Raw genomic sequence first — 24,972 nt, 5'->3', positions numbered from 1 at the left:
TCTGTGAGGAGACCTGGAAAACATGCACTGTTTGGGGTCCTGAGGACCGAGTTTGAGAACCTGTGGTCTATTACATTAGTAAAAATCCAAGTTCAACATCAAAATAAATAATAAAATATTTTAATATATCTTGTATATACAGTATAATGCAATTGAAATTACCTGCACATGTATAACACATAAATGCATGGGTCCCAGCAGAATAAAATGTACCACGTGTTGTTAAGTCCGTTGTCCACAGAAATAAAAGTCTTGTATGGAGTCTTGGATGGAGATAAAGTGGACGGAGATAAAATACCAGCCAACTAGCTCCTAAGTGTCATTTTTCAAACACAGCCTGTGACATGGCAGTTAGGAGCTTATTGGCTGGTACTTTATCTCCATTCACTTTATCTCCATCCAAGGCTTAGTAAATAGACCCACAAATCCCAAAAGACTTCAGTATCCTAAATGGTATGTCCAAATTAAGGAATACAGTAAGTTTTGTTGGTAAAGCTGTTATGGTAATATGTGGCAGACTGTGTACAGTATATGCCATGTTGATAATAATAATAGAACAGTCCTTGCTAGATACCGACAATAAGCACCATAACATGCAGCAGGGGTTGGGTTATTTATAGTATATTCTGTGTCCCGGTAACCGTTGCCGCTGGTGGGTAATAAACCAGGCTTTTCCAACGCGTTTCTTTACCAGTGGGTAATTTTCGTCAGAGGATAGAAAGTCTGGTTTATTACCAATGGAACTTACTATGGGGTCTCTTCAGCAACAGAATATTATCGGGCAACATTGTCACAAGTTTTTATCAATTATTAAATTTGATGTCAGCATTTTTTTACTGCAGGAACAGCGGCTGCGTTAAAATGCTGTCCCTGTGATGTTACAGAGGGCGTTGTTTTCGGGATTCTGAAAACAATACCTTCTGTTTCTGCTTCTGCGCATGCTCAGTCATACGTTTGTGAATAGTCTCAGTCCCTGTCAAAACTGCTTAAATTGATTGACATGTGTACACATGCTTTATATTAGTCTGTATACATTATATTTATGTGCTATTTATATTTCAAATTTATATATAAAAGTGCATAAATATAAATGTATACAGACTAATATAAAGTCTGTGTACACATATCAATCAATTTAGGCAGTTCTGACAGGCTGGAGATGTACTTACCCTTGGCAGAGTTTCAAGATTATGCAGGGACTTATGGGAAAATTTCCCTCTGTCCCTGCAGTTTTCGGGAAATTTTATGTATTTTCTTCATTCTGAGATGGCGTTAAATAAAGTAAATCATTTTCAAGTAATTTAACGCTAAAAAGCTAAAAGTGTTAAAGCACTGTAGAGATCAATGGCCAGTACTCTACGAGATGGGAATTAATGGATAACATAATTACGTTACCTTCTCCATTCTCCCATTGCTGAATAGGGGATTTACTTAAAAAATGCAAAATCATTGCTGAATAGACCCCTTAGGACAGTCTGTTTAGGATACTGAAGTCTTTGGGAATTTGGTAAAGCAGTCCAATTTACAAGACTTTTATTTCTGTGGACAACGGAACAATAGGTGTTACATTTTATTCTGCCGGGACCCATGCATTTATGTGTTTTATATGTGTAAGTAAATTTCAATTGCATTGTATGCGCAAGATGTATTAAAATATTGTATTATGTATTTTTATGTTGAACTTGGATTTTTACTAATGTTATAGACTAGTTAAGCGCAGCTCATTGATATTTTTTTTGTTTTCTTGGTACACACTATAAATTGCAGAATTTTATATATGAGCAGCAGCTGTACTTAGATATCTATTTGAAACAATCTTTAGAATTGAATTCTACAGGTAATCAGTGCCAGATTACTTTATTCTTGTTTTCCCAGTCTGAATATGTTTAATATATAACAGCAATCTGTTTACACCCCTTTTACTCTAGTCCGAGTATTCTTATCTTATGTACTAGTCTTTGTGTAGTATCATATGCTTTAGCATAATCCACATATGGCTATATATAGTTTGCTACTAAGTATCTCCTGAAACCTAATCCAATTGGTTTAGCATGACCTCCATGACTCCATGCTGACCCCGAGTTACATGTATATTTCTGTATCTATTACGTTTCTGAATAGTATCCCTTAGAATGGATTTATATATATTACCCATAGCTGACAATAGGCTTCCATATTATCTGAATTGTGTACCTTTATAAATGTCAGTACCGTGCATTTAAGCTGCTGCTATTTAGCATTTCATTTACAAGCCTAGATGCAGTGAACAATTGTGCACATTTTTATGAATTTCAAAAGTGTTTTGCCAACTTTTGGCAGTAGTTTATCGATGACGTCCATCTTAGAACATTAGGGCTATATTTTCATGTCAGTATCACCAGCCATGGGAGGTATTGGTAAGAAGAGCAGATAACATAGAATTAGGGACCCTTACAAACGTCATATGCTGCCCACAAATCTCCTTGCAGCCATGTACTAAAAAGTCTGATCTCCATCTCTTTTATATTATTACAGTGTTGCCACCCATCTGCAATCCTCTGTGTTCCAAAGATGCTGTGTGCAAGAAAGATAACTCATGTGAATGTAAAAAGTTTTATGAGGGAGATGGAAGGACATGTAAAGGTAATACTGCAGATTGCTTATAGTGATTTGGATTACAACAAGGCTAGGGGACTACCGGCCTGTTTCAGGTCTGGACGGTGTAGCGAGTATTCTCGCAGTTTTCCGATTATTGGAAAGCTGCACATGCGCAGGACCCATTGTGCACATGTGCAGAACGACACGTGTGATCTCACTCACGGATCCCCAAGCCACAGCATTAATGACATGCTGCGGTGTTTGGGGGGCAGAGCGGGGGAGTGCTTTGGCAGCATACTTGGAAACGGGGGCATGTCGTCCCCATTTTCCGAGGGTGCCGAGGCCAGGGTCTGCGATGGACGCTGTACTCAGATCGCTATTGCTGTCAGGAGGCGACTGCTTCCTATAGATGCCTCCTGCAGTATTTGAATATTTGCTAGCTAATAATGCACAACCGCTTCCTTGCGGTGCAATACCATCCACATCTGATTCAGGCCCCACATTCCAACATCTACCCACAAATACTGTAAACTTTAGTAAATGAAAGCTATGTTTACAAAATTAAAAGGAACTATTTCATGATAACAAATGTTTTGGGTAATTTGGTGAGGTATCTTACTATGATTTCTGTATCCAATTATCAGTAAAACAGTAAGCATTAGTTTTCCCTTAAAATCAGAAAATATGATATTACTTTGGTGTACCTGTAAAGGGCCCCGCATCACCTCAATGTCTGTCTGCTGCCCCTTCCCTCGCTCTATCCCTCCCCGTGTGATATTACTGTGGTGTACCTGTAAAGGGCCCCGCATCACCTCAATGTCTGTCTGCTGCCCCTTTCCCACGCTTTATCCCTCCCCGTGTGATATTACTGTGGTGTACCTGTAAAGGGCCCCGCATCACCTCAGTGTCTGCCCGCTGCCCCCTCCCACGCTCTATCCCTCCCTGTGTGATATTACTTTGGTGTACCTGTAAAGGGCCCCGCATCACCTCAGTCTCTGCCCGCTGCCCCCTCCCACGCTCTATCCCTCCCCGTGTGATATTACTTTGGTATACCTGTAAAGGGTCCCGCATCACCTCAATGTCTGTCTGCCTGCTGCCCCTTCCCACGCTCTATCCCTCCCCGTGTGATATTACTTTGGTGTACCTGTAAAGGGCCCCTCATCACCTCAGTGTCTGCCCGCTGCCCCTTCCCACGCTCTATCCCTCCCCGTGTGATATTACTTTGGTGTACCTGTAAAGGGCCCCGCATCACCTCAGTGTCTGTCTGCCTGCCCCTTCCCACGCTCTATCCCTCCCTGTGTGATATTACTTTGGTGTACCTGTAAAGGGCCCTGTATCACCTCAATGTCTGTCTGCCTGCCCCTTCCCACGCTCTATCCCTCCCCGTGTGATATTACTTTGGTGTACCTGTAAAGGGCCCCGCATCACCTCAATGTCTGTCTGCTGCCCCTTCCCTCGCTCTATCCCTCCCCGTATGATATTACTTAGGTAAAGGGCTCCACATCAGTGTCTGTCTGCTGCCCCTTCCCACGCTCTATCCCTCCCCGTGTGATATTACTTTGGTATACCTGTAAAGGGCCCCGCATCACTTCAATGTCTGTCTGCTGCCCCTTCCCTCGCTCTATCCCTCCCCGTATGATATTACTTTGGTGTACCTGTAAAGGGCCCCGAATTTCCTCAGTGTCTGCCCGCTGCCCCTTCCCACGCTCTATCCCTCCCCATATGATATTACTTAGGTAAAGGGCCCCGCATCACCTCAATGTCTGTCTGCTGCCCCTTCCCTCGCTCTATCCCTCCCCGTATGATATTACTTTGGTGTACCTGTAAAGGGCCCCCGAATCACCTCAGTGTCTGCCCGCTGCCCCTTCCCACGCTCTATCCCTCCCCATATGATATTACTTAGGTAAAGGGCCCCGCATCACCTAATGTCTGTCTGCCTGCCCCTTCCCACGCTCTATCCCTCCCCGTGTGATATTACTTTGGTGTACCTGTAAAGGGCCCCGCATTACCTCAGTGTCTGCCCGCTGCCCCTTCCCATGCTCTATCCCTTCCTGTGTGATATTACTTTGGTGTACCTGTAAAGGGCTCCGCATCACCTCAATGTCTGTCTGCCTGCCCCTTCCCATGCTCTATCCCTCCCCGTGTGATATTACTTTGGTGTACCTGTAAAGGGCCCCGCATCACCTCAATGTCTGTCTGCCTGCCCCTTCCCATGCTCTATCCCTCCCCGTGTGATATTACTTTGGTGTACCTGTAAAGGGCCTCGCATCACCTCAATGTCTGTCTGCTGTCTCTTCCCTCGCTCTATCCCTCCTCGTGTGATATTACTTTGGTGTACCTGTAAAGGGCCCCGCATCACCTCAATGTCTGCCCGCTGCCCCTTCTCACGCTCTATCCCTCCCCATATGATATTACTTAGGTAAAGGGCCCCGCATCACCTCAATGTCTGTCTGCTGCCCCTTCCCACGCTCTATCCCTCTGCATGTGATATTACTTTGGTGTACCTGTAAAGGGCCCCGCATCACCTCAGTGTCTGCCCGCTGCCCCTTCCCACGCTCTATCCCTCCCCGTGTGATATTACTTTGGTGTACCTGTAAAGGGCCCCGCATCACCTCAATGTCTGTCTGCTGCCCCTTCCCTCGCTCTATCCCTCCCCGTATGATATTACTTTGGTGTACCTGTAAAGGGCCCCGCATCACTTCAGTGTCTGCCCGCTGCCCCTTCCCACGCTCTATCCCTCCCCATATGATATTACTTAGCTAAAGGGCCCCACATCACCTCAGTGTCTGGTCGCTGCCCCTTCCCACGCTCTATCCCTCCCCGTGTGATATTACTTTGGTGTACCTGTAAAGGGCCCCGCATCACCTCAATGTCTGTCTGCCTGCCCCTTCCCACGCTCTATCCCTCCCCGTGTGATATTACTGTGGTGTACCTGTAAAGGGCCCCGCATCACCTCAGTGTCTGCCCGCTGCCCCTTCCCACGCTCTATCCCTCCCCATGTGATATTACTTTGGTGTACCTGTAAAGGGCCCCGCATCACCTCAGTGTCTGCCCGCTGTCCCTTCCCACGCTCTATCCCTTCCCGTGTGATATTACTTTGGTGTACCTGTAAAGCGCCCCGCATCACTTCAATGTCTCTCTGCCTGCCCCTTCCCACGCTCTATCTCTCAAAGTGTGATATTACTTTGGTGTACCTGTAAAGGGCCCCGCATCACCTCAGTGTCTGCCCGCTGCCCCTTCCCACGCTCTATCCCTCCCCGTGTGATATTACTTTGGTGTACCTGTAAAGGGCCCCGCATCACCTCAGTGTCTGCCCGCTGCCCCTTCCCACGCTCTATCCCTCCCCGTGTGATATTACTTTGGTGTACCTGTAAAGGGCTCCGCATCACCTCAGTGTCTGCCCGCTGCCCCTTCCCACGCTCTATCCCTCCCCGTGTGATATTACTTTGGTGTACCTGTAAAGGGCTCCGCATCACCTCAGTGTCTGCCCGCTGCCCCTTCCCACGCTCTATCCCTTGCCATGTGATACCTCAATGTCTGCATGATTTGCAACAAATTGTCTCATCACGGCCCCATCTAAGATAATCCAGGCAAGTATAATTGATAGCTACAGTACTGTATATAGCAAATATAATAGAAATATATCTCTAGTATATGAATTTACTGCATATTCCAATATATAAGTTATAATTATCCTTTACACTGTATATATGGAGCTGTTTTTCATTACACTGTACTAAGTTCATTTTGGTTAATATTAATGTCTTTTAGTCAAAGAATCACCAGATGCTTACAGTGGAGGCAGCCATATTGTTGGCTAAACTGATGTTCAAAGTGATGTCAATAGTTACAGATTAGTTTAGTCTAACATAGGACTGACTCCACCGTGTGATGGTTGTACTACAACAATTTCTGGCATTTTCTCTTCCTCTAGTGGTCAATCTTTGCCAAACAAATAACGGTGGATGTGACAAGAATGCAAAGTGTTCACAAAGTGGTGTGAAAGTTACTTGCAGCTGCCTAAAGGGATATAGTGGAGATGGGAAAGTGTGTACACCCATTGACCCTTGTGCTGATGGACTGAACGGCGGTTGTAATGAACATGCCACCTGTACTATGACTGGACCAGTATGTATATTAGTTATCGTAAAATATAGTAAGAGTAGATTTATTTTTGTTCACTTGTTCCATTTATTGTATCTCTTATCTCTTAAGTTCATATTTATGACCAATATGAAAAATGTGACTTTGTGTGACTAAAACAAAATATAAATAGTGCTTCTATAAACTGAATCATATTATGTAATCTGCTCATATATATGGGAGATGGGGATTTCCTTGGAGAAATTGTGGAAATAAGACCTGGAAATAATTTTAACCTTAACCACAGGGGCGTATGCTGTGCACGGGCTCCTGAGTCAAAAGAAAGCCCACGTGTACTCTCTGCATGCCACAACATGTTCCAATCAGATGCCATATTTTCATTTGATTTCATCAGAAATATGGTGCCGCTATCATTCTGATGAGCGGGTGTAGTTAGCTTGCCGAGATGCCGGCTGTCGGAAGCCCGACTTGGGACTAAAGATAGGTGTCGAAATACAGACGCCTATCATTAGCCCCACACCAAAATCTCGACAAGCTGAGATCCCGAACGAAGGTAAGCAGGGCTCCTAAGCTGTGAGCCGTGGGGGGGAGGGTTAGGTTTACTAAGCATAGTGGGGTTAGGTTTAGGCACCTCTGGGGGCTGGTTAGGGTTAGGCACTAAGGCGGGATGGTTAGGTTTAGGCATCAAGGGGGGGAGGGTTAGGTTTAGGCACTTACGGGGTGGTTTAGGGTTATGGTGCAGGGTGGGAAGGGTTAGGGTTAGGGATAGAAGAGGAGAAGGTAAGTATACTTACTGCACCCCTGTCAGGATCTTCGCTATCGGGATGCCGCTGTCGGTCTTCTGACCGCCGGCATCCCATACGCCGGGAAATCCTACCGATTCCCTGATGAGATCACCAGAAAAATGGCGCATGGCAAGAAGAAAGCAAAGACTCTGGCATTGTGTCAGTCACTATGGTCATTGTCTCTGCAGAATCAGGCACTTTGTTATTTGCCACTTTTGACCTAGCTGGAATGAAATCAGAATAGAAAAACGTATCTGTTATGGTCTAATGTTTCTTACATTCCTCTAAAAATTACACTTGAATTGCTCCAAAAGTATGTTACTTATGTAATGCATAATGTAGACAGACACAATGTGGACATTTTGAACATCTCTACATTTTGTCAAAGTCAACATGTTGACATTCTTACTGACTATGTCGACATAGTAACTACATAGCCATATGTGTGGGGGGTTTTTTTACGCTTCCTACATCATTTTCTATTTAATATTTCCATAGGACAAATGTAAATGTGAATGTAAGGAGCAGTATATTGGTGATGGTGTGAATTGTGAATTAAAGAAACTGCCCATTGACCGATGCCTGCAGAGTAATGGGCAATGCCACACAGATGCTCTATGTTCTGATCTGCACTTTTTAGGTGAGTGTGTAATGGATGACAATGGCGTTAGTATAATATCACTAGCAAAGCTGAACCAGTGTGATATTTAACGTGATGAATGTCTGCGTTGTTGTGTAATATATGAGTGTACCGGAAAATGTGTTTCTATTTCTACATGTTAGACAACAGTGTGTACAAATACTGAAAATAGGGTGTATAAACAGGTGTCTATAAGAATTATCTTGTGCTCTATCGGCTTAGAGCTACAAGCATCATCATGCAATAACATTCATGGACTATCAGTGCATGCTGGTACTTCTAGCACCACGATAGGGTGACTGTGATTTTAAAATTGATAACGACTGGCTCAGGGATGCAGCTAGGAAGGAGGTTGTGGCAAAGGCAGGGCATGTGCCCCAGGTGATAAAAGAGAAGCAGGGGATCTGGAGTTATAACTGCCTCAGCTGCGATGCCGGAGAGCAGGGAGGGGGTGATCGGCCTACAGTTATCCCCTCTAAGTGAACGTGTTCTGCAGCTATAGGCTGCATGGCCCCTTCTCCCTGTCTGTCTGTGCACAGACAGCAGCAGCCTCAGCGAGACTGCCTGACAGGCAGCTGCTTCCTGGGCACTGCTGAGTGGCTACTACAGGAGAGGAGCAGATTCAGTAGACGAGATCTTCAACATATAAGTTATGGTATAGGTTATGGTAAATAATTCTAAGAATAATAGGGGAAAATTCGGATTAATTAAGAGTTTAATGTTGTTTTGTAGTATATGGTGGTCACTATTGCTGTCTGTATTATATGGCGGTCACTGATACGGTTTTTATTATTTGGTGTTCATATTGATAGGGAGTTACTACTATCCACTAGGACAAGGATGGGGAGTGGGCCCAGATGAGTCTTTGCCTCTGGTGACAGGGTAGCTCTTCCCCTCTAATGGTTATGAATACCAGAGGGGACCAGTGCTATACAGCACTGGGCTGGTACTCTCTAGGTGAGGGGGCGTTTGGTGAAAAAGTACTATTGTAAATTTCTCTTTTATTGTCTCCAAGCCACCTAAAAATTGGACTGCAAACTTGATTGTACAAAAATGCTATACCAGACATACTTACATTTTCACTGGCCCTTACATATAAGTTCATCTAGTACTGGGTGGTAGACAGCTTGTAGAGTCTACTGCACTCTATGGGGCTGATACTGAGTTGGGACCAAAGTAAAAAAAAAAAAGCAGTTAACTTTGCACTTTGTCAAAACCATGCTGTACTGCAGGTGTGGCAGAGGTAAGATGTGCAGGCAGAATTATGCTGGGTACACAATGGAAGATATATCAATCATACAGCCGACAAATAATTTATCTTCCAGACCGGTTTCTGCTTTGTATACACAATGGGACAAATGTAATAGGGTCAGAGTTTAGCAGTAAACTATCACGTTGGTTGAGTTTTATCTTCAACATGGGAAAACAGCTGGATGAGAGTTTAAATTGTGAGAGTTTTTTTAGTCTAAAAACATACGAGTTTGCACGTTCTCGGACTCTATTACACTGGGCGAGTTTAAATAGTGTTAGAGCTTACTGCTAAACTGTCACACTTTCTAAACTCTCACCCCATTACATTTGGTCCAAAATATCTATGTATTGTTCACAGAAATATCACGTTGGCCATGCAGTATGGCAGATGCAATGTATCTAAAAGATATATCGTGCACATCTGCCTTTGTGCACAGGCGACCGACCGACCCATATGCTATGCTGGCCGCAAGAATCAGCGACACTCATCTGGTCCCTGTGGCCATATAGGGGGGGGCGCCATATTGGTAAGGGTGTATGCATTGACCGTTTGTGCAGAACACTTACCAAATCGCTGGAGCGGTCTGTTGGGCGGCCAGCCTATTCATCATTCAGGTGTGTACTGTGTACCCCACATTAGATTTGGGGGAGGTGTGTCCAAGCTCAACTCTGAATTGCAGCATAAAAATAAAGCTGTCCAGCATTTGTGGGCTACATGCAAAACCAGCCAGTATTTACCTTGCATGCAAAAAAAAATTATTTGCACTGCGTCATTGCAAAGAGGTTTGTCCAGGTGCAAAGTTACTTTTTTTGTTTTTGTTTTTTGCTTTGCACAGAAATCAGAATTAACCCCAATTTGGTTAGATGTAAATTACATACAATACAATTACAGGTTTGGCAGTCTGTATAAATATGTTTTTATTCCCACAGATACAAAAGTTGGAGTGTTTCATTTACGTTCTCCCAAAGGAACGTATAAATACAACTTAAGTGAAGCCAGCCAAGCTTGCAGTGCTGAGGGTGGTACTCTAGCCACATATAACCAGCTATCTTATGCTCAAAAGGTGATGCTTTAATGGAATTTATAATAAGATGATGATATATACTTTATTTTCATAATGCAGGTATATCCAGTACACATTGCTACAGCATCCATTATAAAATATTGAATATATGTAAATATAAATTTAATATTTTGCTAAAAGTTCCACAAATGTTCCACACTTACCTTAATGCCCCTAGTATTCTGCTAGACGATACACTGCAGCCTTCTAGGGAAAGAAATTCCAAGCAAGGCAGCTATGGACAGGAGCATTCCTCTCTGCTGTCAATCACTTAATTAATGTGTTGCAAGTAACACTAAAGGTGCATACACACACAACGATTTTGTTACCAACGATTTTATAAACGATTTTCTATCAGATTATCTGTCAGATTTTTTAAAGTGTAGTGAATGATTTTTTGAACTACAAACGATTTTTGTAACTTCCGTTAATGAACATCGTTCAGTTGGTCAGTCAGAATGAACTACAAACGGGAAAGCGCATGAACGATAATCATTCATCGTTATAACTCAGAAACTGAACGATTTTTTCAACGATTGAACGATAACGACGTCGTTATAGTTAAATCGTTTAAAAAATCATTACGTGTGTATGCACCTTAAGGAGTATATTTACTAAAGTGCATTTTTTTTTTAGAAGTGGAGATGTTGGCCATAGCAACCAATCAGCTTCTACTTAACATTTATATAGCACCTTCTAAAAGATAATAGCTAGAACCTGTGTGGTTGCTACAGGCAACTTCTCCACTTCTAAATACCTGCACTTTAGTAAATATACCCCTTATAGTGCGGGGACTTTCAGTCAACATGATGTCATTCCTATGAGCAAGTATTTTCTGTTCCAGGAAACAAGGGAAAACACAAACTGAAACCCAGTCAGGCAGCAGTTAGGTGTAGTATGTGTGAACACTGTAAGCAATAAGATAAGTGCTTCTGTTATCAAAACTTCTCTCTTTACATGTGGAAAATAAATTAGTAGTCAATATAAGATTGACTTGTGCTTTCATAAATTCAGTATTGTTTTACATTTGAATGGATGCAAAAAACTTTTTGTATTTTCTGCTCTTTGTTATTCTTTAATCCAGGGGTAGCCAACCCTGGTCCTCGAGAGCTACCAACAGTGCATGTTTTCCAGGTCTCCTCACAGAAATAATTAGCTCCACCTGTGGATCTTTTGAAATGTTAGTGAGTAATGAATACAACTGTGCACCAGCCAGGTGGTCTGGAAAACGTGAACTGCTAGTAGCTCTCGAGGACCGAGGTTGGCTACCCCTGCTTTAATCCTTATACTCTGTTGACATTGTGTTATATTTATTTCAGGCTAACTACCATTTATGTGCAGCAGGCTGGTTGGATGGAAAAAGGGTTGGATATCCAACAGCATACTCCAACCAAAACTGTGGGTCAGGACATGTAGGGATAGTCGACTACGGGGTTCGTGTCAACTTTTCTGAAACCTGGGATGTCTTCTGTTACAGATATAAAGGTATGGACACTTACAATGACTGTACTGCAGCCTGTGGCACTATTTGGGAATGCACTACCAGCATGTAAATAACTTTATAGACAACTCATACTATATTACAAGCAAAAGTTAGTGCACGGAAGCACATTTCCAACTTAAAATGTCAGAAAAAAATCGTGTTCACTCACTGTTTTGCCGGCGGCTATTTTTTTTAAGGCGGCCGACGGAGCAATTCCATAGTTGCACCATCTTAGTGCGATAACCGCCAGCGCCAACATTTCTACTCGCACCCTCAGAAGGGTGCCAACAGAAATGTGTGAGAAACCTGTAGTTAGGGCACCCCAACCAGAACTGTAAAACCGCTAAACCCAGTCTAATAGGGCGATATTGAATGAGCGCCCCCAAAACAATTGAATTGCAAAACTGGGCGCTCATTAATTATCACTTCCCACACATTTAAATTGCCTTTTGACTTAATTCACTTTTCTTCTTACTGCTCTGCTCTTTCTCGATCTAAACAGTCCTATATCAAATCTCTTATCTTCTCCCAATGCTCCATCCCCAGCCAACTCTGCCCCAAGTTCAGTTCCTTCTTCTGTACTCCCCTCCATCGAGCCCCTTGACTTCGCTACTTACTTTCCCCCAAAATCACAGCTATCTCTCTGGATATTTCTTCTTAAAATGCTTCTCCTCCTCCCTCTCCTCCTAATGCTGGCCAACCCACTCCTTCCTTGTCTCTCACCACTGGTGACGAAGTCCACTCCCCCCTCTCATCCTCTTCCCCTTGACCCCATTCCCTTTTTACCTCCTCCACACCTCTCTCTCAAAGCTTCCTCCTTTACATGTACCATCGTCTTTCCCATTCAAAAAAACCCTCTCAATTCTTACCATCTCTCTCTCCTTCTCTTTGCCTCCAAATTCTTGGAAGATTGGTCTGCCAATGCCTTTCCACATTCCTTTCCTCCCAATCCTTCCTTGACCAGCTTCAGTCTGGTTCTCATTACCTTCAATCCACACTCTCTCTCTCTGCCTCGGACTGTCGCCTTTCCTCTGCATTGATTAGCTCATTCCACTTCCACATCCTACCTCTTACCCTTGCCGTTACCCACCTCAGGTACTCACTCCCCTGCCATATCAGACTGACAGCCTCCACTGCTTCAAACATTCCCTGAAAACGCACTTGTTAATAAAAGCCTATCCGTCCTACTGACTCTCTTAGCTCTCTTCCCTCCCGCATTTCTTTCCATTTCACCTCAACTATATACACTATATCAACCATTTGGTTCCTAACTGTCACTTTACAGGCTATGGGGTCTATTTATTAAGCCTTGGATGGAGATAAAGTGAACAGAGGAAAAGTATCAGCTCCTTACTGCCATGTCACAGGCTGTTTGAAAAACGTCAGGAACTGGTTGGTTGGTACTTTATCTCCGTTCACTTTATCTCCATCAAAAGGCTTAGTAAATAGACTCAGTGCCATATTCAATTAGGTGCAAAAAGTCGCGTTTGTTGAAAAGCGTTCGCAGGGCGAAGTTTTCGCCCCATTCGCCAGTTTTGATGCAATCTTTTTGTGTATTTTCACAGTGCGCTCTCCCGCTTTTTGCCCTATTTAATTACAAAACACACAAAATCTTTATTTGTTAATAATTGCGTATGGCGAAACTAGCGAAAAGTACAGCACATTTTGGGGAAATCAATCTGTGCCCCATAACAAGCCTAACGGACACTGGAAATCAATGTAGAAGTGTATTAATAGCCCTAATAAAAGTATTTTTGGGTCTTTAAAATGAGTCAGATGGCTATTATATGCATATTTAAGTGTAGAAAAATGATAAAAAGCTATTTTAAAAAAAAATAATTGCTGTAGTTAAATTGGGGGTACATTTAAAATGGGTGCTAGTATATTTTTGTGTCTATAAAGTGCAGTTTTAAAAAATGTTAAAAATGCACTTGCTGCAGCCCCCTGCAATCCTAAAAACACCCATCCCATCCATACTGCACCCCAGAATACCTGTCCCAGTACTTTAGACCCATTTTCTAACACTTTTCACCCCAAAAATGATGTAATTAGTAGAGGGAATATAAATATTATTTTAGCCTACCTAGTCATTAGGGGGGTGTCCAAAGGGTTCTGAACCAAGTCCCAACATTTTTAGCCAAAAATAGGGATTTTGCACATTTTATCACCTGCTCTGAGATGGGAAAAACTTTTTGGCGACTTCTGTCTATGGAGTTTTTGCACAAGTGAACACTCCCGCAATTGTATAGCGATATGCACTTATGTGCGAAAAAGTCACACCCGTGAACGCTTTTCATCAAATGCAACTTTTCGCACCAAATTGAATACGGCCCTCAGTCTGTAAGCTCTCATGAGCAGGGCCCTCCACCTTCTTGTTCTCACCCAGTACCATCCCTGTCTCCATTGCGCTCCCAGTCATGGTCTATGTCTATGATTCTTTTTTTCTGCCCACCACAGGGCAATTTGTTATTCAGGGATACTGTTTTAATGTCACTTAAGTCATTTTATGGTTTTGTTTTTCCTGTGTATGATTTTTTTTGTACTTTTTAATATTAAATAGGTTGTTTACATTCTCTGTTTAGCACTACAGACTGTTGGTTATTATTATAATTTATTTATATGGTACTTCTATTACTTGCGTGCTCACAAATATATAATATGGTTATTCTGTAGATGTAGACTGTACCTGCAAGCCAGGCTACGTGGGAGATGGCTACACCTGCAATGGGAACCTGCTCCAAGTCCTGACGTCTTTCCCTGGGTTTTCAAATTTCCTTATGGTATGTTGAAATACAAACAAGGAAACATAGGGGGCAATTCTGGGAGATGCGTGTACTGCTGAATCAAGCCCTGTGATCGCACAAGTGCACTGCTGAACTCAGATTCCCAAATATCAGGAATCTGCGCGTGCACAGGACCCATTCTGCAAGTGTGTAGAATGGATCCTGCTCAATCGCACGCAAGCCCTTGGATACCTCTGCCTGATTGACAGACAGAGACATTTAAAGAGCGGGGAGGGGGTGTCTGGCGTTCCTGGAAACGGGGCGTGTTTGCCCCGTTTTCCAGGCGTGGCCAACCCAGGGACTGCGTGGATGGACGCAGTCTCCTGGGCTCACAAGCCGGCCAGCCTGAGTAAGCTGAGGCTTACTCAGCTGTCTGGCCGCCCGGCGCCGTCCACCATCGCGACCATCGATCACCGATGGTCGCGATGGTGATCCTTGCCTGCGACCTCCGTCGCAGTGCTGGGATCGCAAATAAAGCAGGGGGTGTCATACACCTCCTGTTGCGTTTGCATTATTGCAAGGTTCGCAATTGCAAAGCTGCCTGCGTGCATACATCATATCTATAGCCTGCGTGCAGCTTTGTAATTTTGATCCTTGTTCAATCAGGCCCACGGTGTTTGGCTGCATACCTCCCCTCACAATTACAGTAGGAAACATCACACATTTCCCTGCTCAACTCTATGGGGTACAAGGTAAACTGTGTGATGTTGGTGGCCGCGAGATGTCCGCATTCTGACTGTCTCAAGCACTTATAGCCTACATAGAGTCTGATAGTAGCCAACTTGGACCATTCAGTGTTTTCTTACTTGTAGCGTAAAACACACATATTGGGCAAATCTGCAGAAAACACGGTGCCGTCTGTCTACAGCTACTAAAAAGACGTTTTTTTTTTCCATTTTCTAAACCATACTACAATAAGATGACATCTGGGGGTAAATTTACTAAGAATCGAGTTTGGGTGAGTTTGGTTGTGTTTGCAAACTCATGCGAGTTTAGCCTTTTTTTCAAACTCGCAAATTTACTAAGACCAAACAGGTGCGAGTTTGGAAGTGAGTTTTCTCTTCTCACTGTTCAAACTCATGAATACCTAATATATGTTTGTTTCTTTGTAAAAAACAATTAAGTAGGGTCCCCCCCCCTAAAGCTTAACCAGCCCCGGACTTGCCAGCCGGTCCTGGTACCTACAATTACGGGGAACAAATTGAATAGTGTTCCACCGTAAATTAGGTACCAGCATCTGGCTGCAGGGCCAGTTCTGGTTTTAATTATAGGGGAAAAAATTTGCGTTGGGGTACCCCTATAATTAAAACCAGCTCTGGACCCTTTCTAGCGGGGGGCTGATGCCACAGACAGGGGAGCCCATTCACTGGGCCTCCCAGCATCAGTCCTGACCTCTAGTCAGCCCAGCTAAGGGATCCCTGGGGAGTTGGGGACCCCTCCAATTAAGGGGTCCCCCTCTCCAGGGCACCCCTGACCTAGGCTGATAGCCCAAGGCGGTGGGTGGCGGGTTGATAGTGTAAGTGTAGTGTGAAAAATTTAAAAAACAACATTGTCTTTGCAGTAGAACTGCAGGTCCCAGCAAGTCTCCCCCGCATGCTGGTACTTGGAGAACCACTAGTATCAGCATGCGGGGCATGAAGGGGCCACTGGGATCTGTAGTTCACCTGTAATGAAATGTTTAAAAAAACACAAGACACACACACCGTGAATATAAAGTTTTATTACATACATACATACATACACACACATACTCACCTTCTTCCAGATGTTCACGTCCCTTTCCCAACGTAAAGTATCCAATGGTTGTACCTGAAAAAAAGAGCCAATACTCACCTTTTGTCCCACGATGTTCTCCGCAGTAATCCACATAGGGCCCCGAATACACTGTATCAACACGCTACAGCATGTTGATACAGTAACGCTAATGATAGTTCATGAGCTATCATTAGTGGCGGGATGTGAGCCAATCAGCGGCGGCTTAACATTAGCGGCCACTCATTGGCTGTGACCTACATGGGCTTAGCCAATGAGCGGCTCCTCCATGTGGGTCCCAGCCAATGAGCGACCGCTAATGTTAAGCCGCCGCTGATTGGCTCACGACACGTTAACAAACCCTGAGCTGTCATTAGCGTTACTGTATCAACATGCTGTAGCGTGTTGATACAGTGTATTTGGGGCCCTATGTGGATTACTGCGGGGAATATCGTGGAACAAAAGATTAGTATAGGATCTTTTTTTACAGGTACTTCCAATGGATACTTTACGTAGAGAAGGGGACATGAACATCTGGTAGCAGGAGAGTATGTGTGTGTATGTATGTATCTAATAAAATTTTATTTTCACAGTGTGTGTTGTGTTTTTTGAAACATTTCATTATTGGTGAACTACACGTACCATTGAGCCCTTTATACCTCGCATGCTGGTACTTGTGGTTCTTCAAGTACCAGCATGTGGGGGGAGGCTTGCTGGGACCTGTAGTTCCACTGTAAAGACAATGTGAAAAATTCTCATTTTTACACACTACACCTACACTATTAATCCGCCACCCACCGCCCAGGGGTGGCGGGGATAGCCCTGGGCTATCAGTCTAGGCCAGGGGTGCCATGGAAAGGGGGACCCCTTTATTGGAGGGGTCCCCAACTCCCCAGTGATCCCTGGCCTGGGCTGACTAGCGGTCAGGGCTGATGCTGTGGCTGGGAGGCATCGGTGAAAGGGCTCCCCTGGCTGTGGCATCAGTCCCCCGCTAGAAAGGGTCCAGTGCTGGTTTTAATTATAGGTGTACCCCTACGCAAATTTTTTACCCCTATAATTAAAACCAGGACTGGCCCTGCAGCCTGGTGCTGGTACCTAATTTACGGTGGAACCCTACTCGTTTTGTTCCCCGTAATTTTAGGTACCAGGACAGGCTGGCAAGTCCGGGGCTGGTTAGTGTTTTGGGGGGAGACCTCACGTAGTTTTTTAAAAATTAATTAACCCCTTTTATACAGGTCTTAACACACAAGCAGCTTACACATATCTCACTGATATGTGCAGGCTGCTTGGAAGAGAGAAAACATTGCAATCTCACCTTAAGCTCACATGAAAACTCGCATCTAAACTCGCAATTTTGGGGGAAAAAACTCACTTTGTTTCACCATCGGAAAACTCACTTTCAGCTAAACTCACTTCTTAATAAATTTGCGAGTTTTAAAAGGGAAAACTCTCAGAGTTTTGGTGAAGCAAAGTGAGTTTAAACACAACCAAACTCGATTGTTAGTAAATTTACCCCCTAGGCTCTGTGGCAGTAGCTCCTTTTCTACACATATACCTTTAGAACAGTTCTCAAAAATATCCCCCAATATTCTATGGTTGTTCTGAGAGCTAATTTCTTTGAAGCAGTTAAAATCCAGTCACACATTTCTGAGTTATGGTATCTTCAAAGAAAATAAAATTAATGAATTAATAATGTATAATTAAGTTCATTTTAATAGCATCATCTTCTCACAGGAAATCTTCAGGTATTCCAATACATCAGCAAAAGGCAGAGAGTTTATAAACTACCTATCGGACTTGTCCATACAAGCAACACTTTTTGCCCCTGGCAATGACGGTCTGAATGAAAATGAGGTAAGTGATCGTCTTCTTATGAGATAGACATACCTTCTTCTTATGAGATAGACATACCTTCTTCTAATGAGATAGACATACCTTCTTCTTATGAGATAGACATACCTTCTTCTTATGAGATAGACATACCTTCTTCTTATGAGATAGACATACCTTCTTCTTATGAGATAGACATACCTTCTTCTTATGAGATAGACATACCTTCTTCTTATGAGATAGCCATAGCTGCTTCTTATGAGATAGACATACCTTCTTCTTATGAGATAGACATACCTTCTTCTTATGAGATAGACATACCTTCTTCTTATGAGATAGACATAGCTGCTTCTTATGAGATAGACATACCTTCTTCTTATGAGATAGACATACCTTCTTCTTATGAGATAGACATACCTTCTTCTTATGAGATAGACATACCTTCCAACATTTAAAAAAATAAAAACAAACCAGACATAATAAACTCCATCCTTGTCCTGCCGAACCACACACGGATCCTCCCAATCACTTTTACCACAATTGGGTGAAGCGTCCAATAGGCCATGTCGTTTTCAGGGTCCACAACGCAGGACAATCCCAAAAAGGACTATTGGGAGATATGTACCCAAAAGAAGATCAACACACAATATAATGTTCACAGAGACATAATGGGGGCAATACATACTAAGAAGCTCTAAGGTAGATCAATAGTAAGGCAAGTGGATTCAACCCCAATTTTCAAGTACCCACCAACAGGTGGAATAATTTCTGTCCCACCAAAATAGATTATCTCACCTGTGCATGATTAAAGAAATCCAGAGAAACATGATCTGTTGGTGGTACAGGTACTTGTGGACTGGAGATGAAAACCACAGTGGTAAGGTGTTGAGTATCTCTATGCCTTGAAATACTAAATGACTGTCTCTTAATTCTTATTGCTTTCAATTTTCCATTTTATTTTGAAGACTCTTTCTGGTCGGGACATTGAATATCACATTGCTAATGTCAGCATGATATACTTTGGGGACCTCATAAATGGAACTTCACTACAGACCAGGATAGGCAACAAACTTGTTATTTTATTTGGTGAAGACTCCCCAGATACAGAGAATCAGGTGAGGACAATACGTTACCGTTACATTTATAGTGGTCTCTTTTACAATGAGGAGGTAGCGCAGTGAATAATGCTACTCGTTACATTTGTGCAAGTGCGCCTAGATTTCCGCCAAAGCGTATTTACAAGTAAGTTGAATAGTGATATTTTATATATAGTTTTATTTGGTTGCACTGACAGAAACAAGGGTATTATTATTTAACATTTTTAAACAGGACAGACACTGAGAAGGATCTTATTTTTTCAGCATTAATAATGTAAATGAGATCGAATAGTAACTGGCCAGTTAGATATTGTTATATCCAGCTTACTGTACAAGTGTGTTTGTTGTTCCTTACGCTTTCTTCTGGATCATCACAATATTTGTGTGTCGTTACTGCTGGGAGTGGGAACCAAATAAAACAGCTCCTGCAACAACACTCAGGGCCTGATTTAGCAGCATAAGCAATTGCAATTAAGTACGCAGATTTGGCGATTGTTTGTCATCGCACATGCATATAAGCCGCACTGCGCATGTGCAGCGATTGCATTGCTATTACGGACGCACCGAGGAATCCATCGCAGAGTGAGTGACAGGCTGTGAGCTTTCGGAGGTGGTGACAGGGGAGTGGTTGGAAAAAATGCAGGTGTGTCATGGTGTGCATAAATTAGCCACTGCAACATACACAGCTTGAGTACTCATTGCGTGTGATGAGACTTGCAGTTTCTGCGGCTGGTCAGACCTGGTGTAAATGTTGCGCGACGGGCTGATATACGTCGATGGTACCAGGAGTGCAAGGTAGTACCGATGTGAGAAAGCAGCAGCGGGCGTCTCTATGCCGGCTGAGCTGTGTGCAGCTGCATATGCAATAGCGATCCTTACTGAATCTGGCCCTTAGATTGTTACCGACAGTGTGTGCAGTGCTGTGGTTGTGCACAATTTATTTTATATTTTAATGAAGCCCTGAAAAGCCCTTTATCAGACGTCTATTTTCACTGGAAATAGGGTGTTTTCTATCCATGAAAGACTACCGCCAGTGGTGGCCTGGGCTGGATTAAGAGCCGCATTTGCCTGGGGCTAAAAATTATCAAGGACCTATAGTGAGAAGCAGAGGAGGTGTAACCGGTGCTGTGTGGGTATGGACAGTGTCACCCCCTACACTATCAGCCCCACTGTCTCCCCAAATATGTACAAGTATAAAATTGCATAATTTTGTGAGGAAGATAGAAATAAAATGTTAAAACTTCTGATTTATGGCCATCCATGTGGTCAACTGGTGACCGGTTATTATCATGCTGTCAAATGATGGGCCTATCATTATGTAGAGGCCTGGAGCTGTAGCTCAATCCACCACGTTGTTAATCTGGCCCTGGTAGTGGCTATTGCCAGATTAACCAGTGGTGGCTGTCACTAAGGGTCTCCAGCAATAAATTCCTGATGCTTTGCAAAGCATTGGGAAGCTACTGTAGCTATGGCCTATTTAACAAAGACCTACAATCACTATCGCCATTTCAGAATGGCCTAACGGGGACAGTGATAGGAAAAATACTTTATTACTAAAATAAAGCCTTTTTTGCTTTGTTAATTTTTAATTCTATTTTAACATTTTACATTCAATTATTTTTAATTTTTTTTGGGGGGGGGACTGCTACTGAAATACAACAATACAAAATAGTGGTTGCTCATATCAGCTTAATGGTTTTTCAGAGGCGCTTGTAAAGTGAGGTGTTTTCTCTGGACTACAGAAAAAAAGGTTTCCCTCTAGCTCACTGTAAAAAAAACAGCAAATAGGCTGGAACACTACATGATGATAGAAATCCAGAGGTCTTTGTTACATATATTTGCAAATACATGCTTAAGCCCTAACTCCAGGCTTCCCGTGCAGTGCACGTGACTTAATGCACTTAGCGAGCCAAAGCAGCAAGTGAACTTTTCTTCTTAAACTGGTTTGAGAAAAACATTTCTACCAACACCATAAACGACAATAGAAAAATCTTTGTTGTTGGGAAATACTGATATATAGGCCCCTAATGTCTAATTTAAGTAAAAATATGATCTCTTGTGAGATGTAACAAGAGGAATCAGTCCCAACATCTTTTTTTTTTTAAATAGACTGGCAGAGACATTTAAGTGGCCATTATTCTGCACATACTGTAGGTCTTTTTTCCAGTGATTTAAGCTGTATTCTCCTATATATCTTGTGAGGATCCATAAACTGATCTAAATATTATCCTTTTTTTGTTGCCATTTACATGAGCAATGTCAATAAAATGTCTGCAAAAGAGGAACAAGTTTTTTTTTTCTTTCATGAATCGCTACAGAGGCTACTTATATGTCTGACTCCTTAATTTGTTTTCCTTTGTTTAGGTCCAAGCTAGATATGTAAGTGGAAAACGTATACTACAGTGGGACTACATTGCCTCAAATGGAGTAATACACATGATATCTGAACCTCTGAAAGCACCTCCTGAGCCATTAGTAAGTGTAACACAACAGTTATTGAGACTGGAAAGTAATGAAATATGCTCAGGATAGCCACAAAAGGGCGCAGAGTAGCACCTTCTGATCTAGAATACTTGTCACGATTTATAGTGCTAATTCTATGTGAATTGGATGGACTGCCAGTCAGGACTCCTATGTAAACGCCATATTTCGGCTTGATAAATTATAGGAGGGCTCTACTACATCTAGCTGTCTTGTACCCTTGGTCACCAGAGCCCCCAAACACTATTTATTAATCTACAGCTTGGTATCCAAGCAAAAGAAGTTGTCCATTTTCTTTGGTCAATGGGTTGATGTCTGTTGGCCATCATCATGCCAAGCTCTATGCATTCTATAGGGATCGGTGGAATAGCCAAGTGATTAACTTAGCAGTAACTTAGCAGTAACTTAGCAGTAAGAATTATGGATTTACAAAACAAATGGGTTATAAAAAATAAAAAAAACTTAGATACACTAGATTTATACAGGACAACGTGGTGTGATAATGAGGCAACATATAATTTAATTAGTACATTTTAATGCACTTTTATGCAATTAATATACTTGGTGACAAGCGAGAGTGGTATAAAGATAGAGCCTTGCATTACACTATAAGATGAGCCACATTTTAGCATATAATTATTGTCAGAAAAGTTGCAAGGTGTACTTTTCATTGTATTGTATTTTTCCTAGCCCTCTCCACCCGAGAGTAACTTACTAACCCATACTCCCCTTGTAACTTCAGTTTAAAATATTATACTTACAAGGTTGGATAAAGTTCATGGGTCCTGGCTTCTTCTGACGGCTGTAATAGAATATATTGGGCCGAGGTCGGGCTTTTCGCCATCATCGCAGATTTTTCAGGGATAAAGTATCGGGCGCGTGCCCGCTTTATCCCCGTATTCAATTAGGATCCGGCGAAAACGGGACCCGGCGGAAAGGTAAATATCGAATAATCCAGGGAATTTTCGGGAAATGTTCCTGGCACCCCCCTAAATATGTCCAGACATGGGGTTCACTATGGGTACCCCTGTTTTTGCCTGCTGAAGGTAATCAGGGTTTTTAAAAAGCCGCGGCTGGTGCATAAATGCGCCTGTGAAGAAGGGGTGAAGAATAGCACTTAGCTTTTTTTTTTGGGGGGGGGGAACTGGTCCCATCAAATTTGGGGTACATGAAAATGGGTGCAAGCATATTTTGAAGTCCCTAGAGTGAATTTTGAAAATTCTTCAAAAATGCTCCTGCCGCTGCTACCCGCAATCTTGAAAACACCTGCTGCATACATGGGGACCCCCCTGAATAAATCTGGCTAGTTTAAAACTTTGTTCCCCTTTTTTTTTTTCACCCGAGAAATTAAAGTACATTTTTTGGGGTGATCTGAGAATTTTTTTTTTTTTTTAACACAGATTACTTTTAGGGGACATTAAAAAGGCTGCAGGCTATTTTTTTTTTATTCTGCACCCCTAAACCTCAATTCTGCACTTTTTTTCACCATGTATTATATAGTGAAAACTTATCCTCATTTTTTAACAAAGACTTTTCGGACTGGCGAAAAGTCTTTGAAATTGAATACGGGGATATTTGAAACAGGAGATAACCGGTTTTCCCCTCAAATTGAATACGGCCCATTAGGCACACGGTGTAATCGGTTACATCTGGCAAGTGGCTGCACAGAAGCCAGAACCCAGGAATTCTATCTAATGCTGGAAGAATAAGATCTTAGGAGCTGTGTTTAGAAGCAATAGTTAGAGCTGCACTAATAGTATATTAGTAATAGATGCCAGATGCCATTAGCATGACATTTAGATAAAGGTTATGTTTCTGAGGTTAGTTATCTTAGGTTTCCTTGTGAAATAAATCTTACTATAGTTTTTTGTAGTTCTCTTACGTCCCTTGCCCTTGTTAACCCTTGCTGTGTAATGTGTATCTAGGTCCTACATGCTGGGCACGGAGCAGGAATATTTTTTGCCATTGTTTTCATCGTTGGGTTATTGGCACTTGCTCTGTATGCTTACAAGAAGTTCAGCAGAAAAGATTTCCAGTTCCAACAGTTTCACGAGGTAACTATCAACTACAAAGCAAAAGGAATGAATGGGGTTTTTTTTGTACCACCCATAATAATCTAACATTTGGACACTGCCTTTCAACGCTGTGCCAACAATAATAATATAGTGTGCAGTACTATGAATGCCACCAACAGCCTGACTGCCAAGAGCGATGGAACCATGAATCAAATGTCAGTGTTTACTGACAGGACAGGGGCAGTCTGCCTGGGATGGAGCAAATCTGTCTCTCACAGATACATGTGATCCGTGTCACACACCTCATGGGACCTGTGACATATCACTGTAAATGCCTCCAATACTTCTCTTCCTTCAAATCAGATTCACTTATAGAAAAATAAGATCATTGTTGGGTTTTATTTAATCAACAAAACGTGACATCAACTACAGAGACCAGTAAAAAAAACACACCATCTGCCTCCATGACATAAATGAAATGTAAGATTTCTGGTAATGTTACATAGATTATAAAGCCGTGCTTACTGGACCACAGCAGTGCACATTATAAAACTAACCTGTACTATAAGAAGAAAATATCTGTAAGTAGATATATCCTGTCCATAGATCTTATCAGTGCACTAACAAAAAAACAAAATCAAACATGCAGTATTACAGTTTGTTTATGAATATATTATGTGTCTTGTAATCATGGTGTATGAAGAAGGTTCTGATCATAAAAATGTTGTCTTTTATACAGTATGATGAAAAACAAGTGGTGTCTGACTTTGACATCCCCCCTTCATCAAACATTGCAAATCCAATGTATGAAAGTTCTACAACAATGCCCTATTCTCCGGAACCTACAGCAGAGCCAGAATATCATCCCTTCTCTGTAAGTGTTCTCCCAGATGTCTGCCCTGTCATTCATTCAGTCATAGCACGGGGGGAAGTATTGTAGACCTATTACCAGATGATATTAACCACAGTAAGTCACTGAAGATCATATATTGAGTGTATACATGAATACATACTTTCTTTCAGTATATGGAATAATTATGTGGACAATGCAAGTTTATACAATGAGGTAATCTCTGAAGCATAGAAGTCGCTGCACAGTGCAAAATCATT

The 24,972-nt window shown here is 42.4% G+C and overlaps 1 protein-coding gene across 1 annotated transcript in view; it reads left to right on the top strand.

Moving 5' to 3' along the window:
* The window catches only part of STAB2 (stabilin 2), a 209,063-nt gene that overhangs the window by 165,454 nt on the left and 18,637 nt on the right, over positions 1-24,972 (top strand). The window contains exons 58-68 of the mRNA XM_088467854.1: positions 2,515-2,622; positions 6,512-6,705; positions 7,965-8,106; positions 10,288-10,421; positions 11,741-11,906; positions 14,578-14,684; positions 18,174-18,293; positions 19,235-19,384; positions 21,731-21,841; positions 23,773-23,901; positions 24,602-24,736. Coding sequence (XP_088323980.1) covers positions 2,515-2,622; positions 6,512-6,705; positions 7,965-8,106; positions 10,288-10,421; positions 11,741-11,906; positions 14,578-14,684; positions 18,174-18,293; positions 19,235-19,384; positions 21,731-21,841; positions 23,773-23,901; positions 24,602-24,736 — 1,496 coding nt within the window. The remainder of the gene's footprint in view (positions 1-2,514; positions 2,623-6,511; positions 6,706-7,964; positions 8,107-10,287; positions 10,422-11,740; positions 11,907-14,577; positions 14,685-18,173; positions 18,294-19,234; positions 19,385-21,730; positions 21,842-23,772; positions 23,902-24,601; positions 24,737-24,972) is intronic.

This window comes from Taudactylus pleione, unplaced genomic scaffold (assembly GCF_031769625.1).
Source record: "Taudactylus pleione unplaced genomic scaffold, aTauple2 ptg000077l, whole genome shotgun sequence".
NCBI classification, from domain to species: Eukaryota; Metazoa; Chordata; class Amphibia; order Anura; family Myobatrachidae; genus Taudactylus; species Taudactylus pleione.
The sequence above is the reverse complement of the archived record's forward strand: the minus strand, read 5'-3'. Positions and strand labels throughout refer to the sequence as shown.